Source organism: Spironucleus salmonicida, chromosome 6, assembly GCF_000497125.1.
Source record: "Spironucleus salmonicida strain ATCC 50377 chromosome 6, whole genome shotgun sequence".
NCBI classification, from domain to species: Eukaryota; Fornicata; order Diplomonadida; family Hexamitidae; genus Spironucleus; species Spironucleus salmonicida.
This window is the reverse complement of record NC_090601.1, coordinates 5,001-14,817: the sequence shown is the minus strand read 5'-3', so window position 1 is coordinate 14,817 and position 9,817 is coordinate 5,001. Positions and strand designations below refer to the sequence as shown.

Genomic DNA, 9,817 nt, shown 5'->3' with positions numbered 1-9,817 from the left:
ATCCAATATTTATTAAAACGCAATCCAATTTATTCATACAGAAATTACATATATTAATCAACAACATCACCTAAGCAATCTTTCTATAAAACTAAACATTCTTACTACTATTGCTTTACCCACTCGAATTGTGAAAGTATGTTTTTAAAAACTTGAAAGAATAGTTTTTGATCTCCATTTTTTAATTTCTTTATCTTTTAAAGTAGTTCGTATCTAATCTTATGTTATCAATGATAGATTTATAATAGTTTTCATTTTCTATAATTCTTAACATAACATTAATAACTTTTATTTTGAAGTCCTTCCATTCGAATCAACAAATGGTATATTAATTCTATTGTCTTTGCTTTTTGATTTTTAATAAGTTTAATCACAATCGATAGTTGGACTTAAGAAGAATGTATGAGTTATAGCTCAATTGTTTAAATAAGGGTCATCTAAATTATACTTTGATAGTTTACTTTAATCTAATATGCTTAATTTATTTTATTCATTGAATACGTTTTGACTGTTCCTGCTGAACCCATAAGTCCAAAATAACCATAACCATTATTTTAATTTAGACCTCCTGGGGTCCGGACGGTTGCATCCGAGTATTTTTTTGTTTTTTATATCAAAAATTGAATTTCGTCTGATTGTATATTGTACTCCATATATTTAATTGAAGCAAAAATAATAATAAATTAAATGAATGAATGTCACTTTACCAAAAACCTACAAAAGATATAAACTGATTCTTGTTAAAGTTCTGCTTGTGATGCAACTCTTTTACTTTCAGTTTAATTTAAAATATTAAATGATAATTAATTAGTTCTATTTGTCATATCTTTGCAAACAAATATAGTTCGATTCAAAGGCTGCAGAATTAAACTTTTAGATATTAAGATACTAATGGTTTCATCACATTAATTTGATTTTATATAAACTGTATTTAAGTGTCTAAAGAACTTAGCTGAATTAAGTTCACTTGTAAGATATCTTTTAATAATTACTGTTGTTTTTGTAATCTCCAAATCTATCTTTGTTTAATAGCTGAAACATGCATTCAAATTTATATTTTTACTGTTGGATCAATAGTATACTCATCGAATGGTAATTTAAACTAATCATAAAACATCTTATATTCAATTTCAGGAAGGATGTGCTATTAATTATTGATACGATCATACGAATCTTAATAAACCAATTTAAAATATTTATAGTTTATTATTTGCAATGGTACTTTATCATTTCTAAAATCTGTTAAAATTATATAATAAGTAATATTTATATAGTATGTCAATATTGAACTTTATAAATTACATTACTTTTAAAAGATGAATATTTCAGATAGATTATCATTACCAGGGTTTAGTTACGATTAACCATGGTCCTCTTAGGGATCAGTAGCCCAATAGGAGGTTACTGCCCTTCGTTTCGTCTCCGCTCGCAATAATCCCTTTTAATTGATCCTAACTAATAACCTCCTGTTAATTATGTTTTGAAAAAAATAGGGGCCTGTTGCCAAAAGCTGACCTAGCACGATCTAGTATCTACTTTCTCTGGCTTGGAACATCCATGATAGTGTATGATATACTATTATTTTATTAGATAGGAGTTAGCAGAGCGAATCAGAGTAACAATAATAAAAGCAAGTGAAATTCTTGTGCAAGATGTATCAGTAGGCGCTCAGGATGTGAGATTCGCCAAGAGATGTAAAGAGATCTTACTAAATATATTATTCGTGTGGTTTTACAGGACTCTATGTATTTGAGAGGAGTGATCCTGCTATGTTGGGCTGCTAGAGCGCTTATTTTACTACTTGGGTATTTTATAACTATGCAGATATATAATATATTAGCAAGGCGCGCAGTAGGTAATTAGCTGGCATACAGAAACTAAATACAAAATAGATTTCAAAGCTTTTTCCTTAATAAGTATATTTCGATGCAGTTGGTAATAATTACAATACTAGTTTAGGTAAATATCGTTTACTCAGTATTAGACATGATCTGCATGATGTATTTAACTTAACTAATCCTGCACAGTATCAAATTTATCACTAGCACTATGCATTAAATTGTTGCTAATGCATTCCATAGGATATAATGTTCTGGTTTTGAGTCACAAATATGCTATGAATTATAAGAATATCAAATATTTAGAACTAATTAGTTTTAACCTGAATTTTTGATATAAAATAATGCTAAATGTTTACAATATATATTAAATACCAATATTGTATACTCAGTAAACAAAACTTATACTAGTAAATATAAATATAACTAAATCTGCTCATATGTATAATTTGAGTTTCCCTATATAATAACACTAGCTATGCTTATTTTTATAAAATATCATATGATATAATTTTAATTATCAGAGCAGTAATTTTAAAGTCTTAAATGTCGCAGCCTCTCATCGATAGCGGAAGCGCTTTAAAAATCGAGATTTCATATTTTATTATACATTAAATTTAACTAAAATGCTATTCCTTCAAAATGCGTTCAATAAGTTACCCAGACAATTCACAAGCGCCATTTGGCTAATGCTATCCACTACATATCGAATGTACCTATCATACCTCCATTTATCACTATTTCATCATTTCTGATACCGCCAAGAGTAAATCCAAAGCACCCTGCAAGCCGATCCTCAGAAGTTTAAAAGCAGCATCGTCAAGATGTCCCAAACGGTACGGTTTGTAATTCTGCAAAATTCTCTCATTGAACCGATTTAAGGTTGATCGATTCGTGAAATTTCAGCGGAAATTTGGTCCATAACTGCATGGAATCTCGAGAGCGCGAGAGCGAAGTTTGCACTGAAGGGAATTTATTAGGGACAAAGTTGCATGAGCTGCACGAAATCTAGAGATTTGGGAGCGGATAGGGCAAGTGAAAATATGGTTATTAGGGGTGAGGAGATAGCGCTAGCTCGGTAGTCAGGACCCAGCTCGGTAGTAGCAATATCATAATTTATTAAGAATAGGGTTGGACTTATGATAGCTTAGGACTTCCACATTTTGGTGCTACGAGGCTGAGTCGATGCTGTTGGCATAGTGAATAATGGTTCACTCTTCATATTTGGCATAGGTGGCTGCTAGTGAAGTGGGTACCACCAGTACTGGTACCCCAAGTAGTTCCATAGACAGCACCACGGCAGGCGTGAGTGGTACTGGGATAGTGCTTGACGACAATACAATACTATAGTATATATAGTAATATCTTAAATGGAGTTTAGTAGTATAGATGCATTGGGAGTGGTGCCTATAAGGATATATAATATATTACTATTGTATTTATAGAATATACTACTACCCTTAATAATATATATTCACTTATGAGCCCAGGTGCACAGTAGCCTAAGAAGGCTATTCTTACCTGTAGAGTACAAGCACAGGTTATGCCGAAGACTGTTTGTATATTCTATGTGTAATACCTGCCTGCTACTGAAGTGGGTACCACCAGTACGGTACCCCAAGTATTTCCATAGACAGCACCACGGTAGGCGTGAGTGGTACTGGGATAGTGCTTGATGAGTATGCAATACTATAGTATATATAGTAATAACTTAATTGGAGTTTAGTAGTATATATGCATTGGGAGTGGTGCTTGTAAGGATATTTAGTATATACTATTGTATTTATATAATATACTACTACCCTTACTAATATATATTCACTTATGAGCCCAGGTGCACAGTAGCCTAAGAAGGCTATTCTTACTAGTAATGCAAGCACAGGTTGTGCCGAAGACTGATTGTATTATATCTTTAATACCCGGATGATGCATAATCTATCAAAAATGATACTCTGCAGTCTCACCCGGTATGCTGCTTAAGACCGAAGCCTAGGGATGGATGAGTTTTAAATGGTAACGACGACTCGCAGGATGAGTTTTACCAAAGCGAGGTCAGCGAGAGTGTGGCTATCAGGGTGACGAGATGGCGCTAGCTGGTAGTCAGGACCCAGCGAGGGAGCAATATCATAATTTAGCAAGAATAGGACTGAACTTATGCTAGCTTAGGACCTCCACATTTTGGTGCTACGAGGCTGAGTTGCGGCTGTTGGCATACTGAATAATGGTTTACCCTTCATATTTGGCATAGGTGGCTGCTACTGAACTGGGTACCACTAGTACGGTACCCCAAGTATTTCCATAGACAGCACCACGGTAGGCGTGAGTGGTACTGGGATAGTGCTTGATGAGTATGCAATACTATAGTATATATAGTAATATCTTAATTGGAGTTTAGTAGTATATATGCATTGGGAGTGGTGCTTATAAGGATATTTAGCATATACTATTGTACTTATAGAATATACTACTACCCTTAATAATATATATTCACTTATGAGCCCAGGTGCACAGTAGCCTAAGAAGGCTATTCTCACTAGTAATGCAAGCACAGGCTATGCCGAATACTGTATACATTCTATCTTTAATACCCGGATGATGCATAATCTATCAAAAATGATACTCTGCAGTCTCACCCGGTATGCTGCTTAAGACCGAAGCCTAGGGATAGATGAGTTTTAAATGGTAACGACGACTCGCAGGATGAGTTTTACCAAAGCGAGGTCAGCGAGAGTGTGGCTATCAGGGTGACGAGATGGCGCTAGCTGGTGGTCAGGACCCAGCGAGGTAGCAATATCATAATTTATTAAGAACAGGACTGAGATTATGCTAGCTTAGGACCTCCACATTTTGGTGCTACGAGGCTGAGTTGCGGCTGTTGGCATACTGAATAATGGTTTACCCTTCATATTTGGCATAGGTGGCTGCTAGTGAACTGGGTACCACTAGTACTGGACCCCAAGTATTTCCATAGACAGCACCACGGCAGGCGTGAGTGGTACTGGGATAGTGCTTGACGACAATACAATACTATAGTATATATAGTAATATCTTAAATGGAGTTTAGTAGTATGTATGCATTGGGAGTGGTGCCTATAAGGATATTTAGTATATTACTATTGTATTTATATAATATACTACTACCCTTACTAATATATATTCACTTATGAGCCCAGGTGCACAGTAGCCTAAGAAGGCTATTCTTACCTGTAGAGTACAAGCACAGGCTATGCCGAAGACTGTTTGTATATTCTATGTTTAATACCTATCTGCTACTGAACTGGGTACCACTAGTACTGGTACCCCAAGTATTTCCATAGACAGCACCACGGTAGGCGTGAGTGGTACTGGGATAGTGCTTGACGACAATACAATACTATAGTATATATAGTAATATCTTAATTGGTGTTTAGTAGTATATATGCATTGGGAGTGGTGCTTGTAAGGATATTTAGTATATTACTATTGTACTTATATAATATGCTACTATGCTTACTAATACATATTCACTTATGAGCCCAGGTACAAAGTACACTAGGAAGGCTATTCTCACTAGTAATGCAAGCACAGGTTGTGCCGAAGACTGATTGTATTATATCTTTAATACCCGGATGATGCATAATCTATCAAAAATGATACTCTGCAGTCTCACCCGGTATGCTGCTTAAGACCGAAGCCTAGGGATAGATGAGTTTTAAATGGTAACGACGACTCGCTAGGATGAGTTTTACTGAAGAGAAGCGACGTCAGCAGAAGATGGTACTTATTGGATCCACTAACGATAGAGATGCGTGGGATCATGCATAGCGGATGAGCTAATGTATTTTTAGGAAACTCCTATATTTACTAATAATGCGTGATAGTTAAGTAGTATTGTATATTATTAATTCCATACTAGTGCTTAAAGGGAGATGGAAAAGTTACATGAGTTCATTTTATACTTTTTAGTTCGTAAAACGCTTAACATTCATTAATCATACTATTTATTAATATATAATAAAAATACATAAAGTTTTCAAAGGATAGCAAAGTATTTTATATAATAATACCCTATTTTACATCTTACCTCTTTAACTCCTTAAATGTCATCAGGTTTATCTATTGAGTTTAAAGCTCTTCCATATTCAGTTGACTAGGGTTATAATGTAATAATTAATAAAAAGATTAAAAAGCTTAAATTTACTATAAGAGATAACGAAATTAGTTAATCTATCTAGCTTGATAGTGAATAGAAATATATTCTGTGCGCCAATGTTAGTACTAAAGAACAACTTTGTGCTGTATAAATAGTGCTATTATACAAAAAGTTAAAAAAAATTATACCAAACTGTACTATATAGCTAGTATAAAAATATAAATTTTTTGCGTATGAGGATCTTTACTTCTGGAATAATATTGGAATTGTAGCTGCCCAAATGGGACTTAAGACCAAATCAATTAAGATATATAAAGACCATGAAGGGGAAAATTAAACACCAGATTTAGATCTTTATCTAGCAGAGATCAATTAGTACGATTTACAGTATATTTCATTTTATGATAGCTTCGACACATTGACGATTCTATAACCAGAAGGTATAAACAAGTGTGCTTTCCATGAAAATTTAATACTGACCTAGTTAGCTGCAATCTAATACCAGAATACAGAAAAGTACCCTTTAATATTGCCATTAGTTTTTGGATTTTCTGCATATCAGTTATATACTGACAGATTTGTTCAAATTTTTTAGAAAGCTGAAGTTGCATCAGCATAGGATCTTAAGCATTCTATTTTAAGAAAAATATTCGAATTGTCCAATATTGTTTATAACGAACAAGTATTACCAGATAAATTTAAAGTTATGAATCTGTTCCAACTACCTATCCACTTTATCGGGACCGGGATCTGCCTGTTCATGTTCCAGCAGCTCTGCCACGTGTCCTACCTCTTCAAGGTGGAGTATTTTGCATTATTCTCATTGATTGGAAATGAAGTAGCAGACAATCTTACGAATGCAGTCATAAGCCAGAACTCCAAGTCTGGGAAAAGTGTAGCTCTCTACACGTAGTACTTTTTCCACCTCCTGATGGGGAATGTTCCAATGTTGTTTAATATGAGATCTGATAATGCGTAGCCTCTTTATGAGTACTACACAGAAAATTTTCATAGCAGCCTAGCCTAATAATACATAGATGTATATAACTTAAGCGAAATTAAAAAAATAAGTTAAGTTAAAAATTTAAAGGAAGATAAAGAATTAAAGGAAGTTGAAGATTTAAATAAATAGAAAGATTCAAAGGAAGTTGAAGATTTGAAGAAAGATAAAGATTTTAATAATACTATACTTCAAAGTGTGTGCAACTTTCATTAATTCTAATTGACAAGTCTAGGCAAAGTTTCACACCTATTTTATAAAATGGTAATTTTCATAGAAAATATTAAGGATATTAAGGATATTAAGAATGATAAAGGGGATGCTACTTTTGATCTATTAGATACTGTGAAGAACCTGTAATATAACAATCACATATTTACAAAATTTGAATTGTTTGAAAACCAGAATTTTTTTATTTACAAAAAGGATGATGATACCTCTGGTATTTTAGATGACTAAATATTGGAAAGATCAAAGAAACAAGCGTAGCATTAAACACCTATTATTCTAGTTGATGAGTGCTTATAATCTCAGAAGAGTAAGTTCCCTAAATGCGTTAAGTTGTGCCAGATGATCTTCATGCGTTATGAGGAGAAACTGATTTAGTTAGGCAAAAAATAGTATATAGAGATATAAACCACATTGGATAGTGATGAGTTTAAAGCGATAACTACATTCGCAGCTATCGAATATAAAGAACATGATTTAGCTATCAATGTTATTTTGCCGCTTCTGAGTAAAGAGCTTCTGGAATCAGCAAAAACTGAACTGGACAAAATTAGTATGACAGATCGAGTGTAAAATAAAGGTATAGACTTGTATCAAACTCTTGAAAACATTTTAGCCAGTGTTTAATCACAAAATGCAGATTAGAGATTCTATACTATACACGCCAACTAAGGAATTATAGTGGAATATTTGAAGTCTCTTAATAGTTTACTAGGAAAATCAGAGTACATTCTCATAGCGATGGAGTACCTTCGCCTCGAGATTGATGATTACGACCTTCTCGACGAGTTAGTCGTTCACTCACCGCAGATATTAAACATTAGGAACAGAACATAATTTAGAGAAATATTCTTTTCAGGAATGGTATCTTACAGGAATCGAGGACAATACTATGAAGATTTTGAAACGAATTTCTACAAATTGATCCTATCGTTGTTCAACCCCAGAGGGGTAGAAACAGCGTTTTGGAAGACTTTTTCAATTATAGCAATGATAGCTGTAAAACTAGACGCGATTACATTAAGACCTAAGGATATAATAGCAAATACAGTCATTAGCATATAATTTGTTATGGAAAAATTTTGGAAATATTCGGTTAAAGAGTTAATCTAAGAGTACTTTGGTGTTAGTAAGTCGCCAGATTTGGAAGAAGATCAACGCAAAGAATAATAGGTTGACAATTTTATTTCAATGTTTCATGAAGAACATAAACCATTATTAGAAAGCTTATAAAAAACTTTTGACACCACGAAATTGTTATTTGTACCAAATGTAGAGCAGTCTACTGTAATTATGGTGGGAACTGATCTCACCGTAATTAATTTTCTTACAGTAAATTAGTTTTGCTACAATGCTATGTCAAGTAGAGCTAATATGGGCTACATTTATACTTAAATATTAGGATATGTACAGCCTCACGCGTCATTGCTGTCTAGCTTGCAGTACGAGCAACGTCGGATGGTAGTGGATGACAAAAGTTATACTGATTCTGTGGTTGCTATAGCAGACACAGTCAAGACGTTTGCTGAAGAAACACCAATTTTGATATCGCTACTGTACTCGATGATGACGGAGAAGTCGGTTGAGATGCAGTTCATGTGCTCCTCGGTATGCCCGTCTATATGGTTTCAGTATAACTAAAAAATATTAAATTTCAATGCAACCAGCAGGCATGTAGTCAGTTTTTGTATAGAAGGTAAAGATGAAAGAACAGAACATACTATGTATCAGTTTGACAGTCTCACCTAAACCTATAACAATATTATCATACACAAAGGTGTTAGTAAAAATACTAAATTTAAGCTCACAAAAGGACATGCTCATTTTGAATTACTACAGGATAATCAGAATTATAATATCAGCTGCATTGCATCGTCGACTCTGAACTACGAGGTGGTCTCCGTTTTGAACTATTAGCTCATGCTTGCATTTATAGCGAAATATTCAACCTCAGCGATAAGTGTAGCAGATGCTTAAGATACTCTGTAGTAACTGTCTAAGTTTTTCAAGAGAAGCGTGCTGCTTGAATTTATGCAGGTCATCCTGTTCATGGCGAAGCTTACCTGGCAGTCAGCAACCCTAATTATGAACATTTCCCTGATTATGAAGTAAGTGGACACTGGAAATATCTACGTCTAATACTTGCATGGTGGAAGTATTACTGCAGCGAAAAGCGAGGATGTTTTTAATTTGCTGGAAAGAACACCTGTGCCGCATAAGTTTATGTTCCTAAACCCCACCTTTGACTACGCGTTCTAAAATTTTAATAAAAAATCATCTATTTCTATATACAAATAGGTGCTGGATGATTCGGTAGCAGCTGCGAACGAAACTTTTCAGTTGCTGCGTTAGGGGCCACCCGCCTAGACAGAAAGTACCAGCACCGAGGACGAATCTTCCGCCAAAGAAGCCATTGTGGAGTAGGATGGTGGAGCTCAGGATGATATTGACAGCACAACCCCACCATAAAACAGTTAACTATCTACAACTCAGGATGAAGCGTAGGAAAACTTTATATACTAATAAGCATGCCCTATGCTAATTATCGTGATCCCTTTCGACAAGAAGATGTGCTTTTCGGGTAGTTTGGACAAAACAAAGCACAAAATATTTGACTTC

General features: G+C 34.3%; 3 protein-coding genes across 3 annotated transcripts in view; 1 reads left to right on the top strand and 2 right to left on the bottom strand. All coding sequences in view use genetic code 6, as the record gives it.

The window, feature by feature from the left end:
- Positions 1–2,634: 2,634 nt before the first annotated feature.
- On the bottom strand, positions 2,635–3,060 carry SS50377_25604 (uncharacterized protein; the record flags this gene model as incomplete). Its single annotated transcript, XM_067909436.1, has 1 exon — positions 2,635–3,060. The coding sequence occupies one exon, from the start codon at positions 3,058–3,060 to the stop codon at positions 2,635–2,637; it is 426 nt and encodes a 141-aa protein (XP_067762192.1).
- A 1,935-nt stretch (positions 3,061–4,995) lies between these two features.
- Positions 4,996–5,802, bottom strand: SS50377_25603 (Transmembrane domain-containing protein; the record flags this gene model as incomplete). Its single annotated transcript, XM_067909435.1, has 1 exon — positions 4,996–5,802. The coding sequence occupies one exon, from the start codon at positions 5,800–5,802 to the stop codon at positions 4,996–4,998; it is 807 nt and encodes a 268-aa protein (XP_067762191.1).
- A 115-nt stretch (positions 5,803–5,917) lies between these two features.
- The window catches only part of SS50377_25602 (uncharacterized protein), a gene marked incomplete at both ends in the record, with an annotated part of 5,415 nt that continues 1,515 nt past the window's right edge, over positions 5,918–9,817 (top strand). The window contains one exon of the mRNA XM_067909434.1: positions 5,918–9,817. This exon is cut by the window's right edge and continues 1,515 nt beyond it. Coding sequence (XP_067762190.1) covers positions 5,918–9,817 — 3,900 coding nt within the window.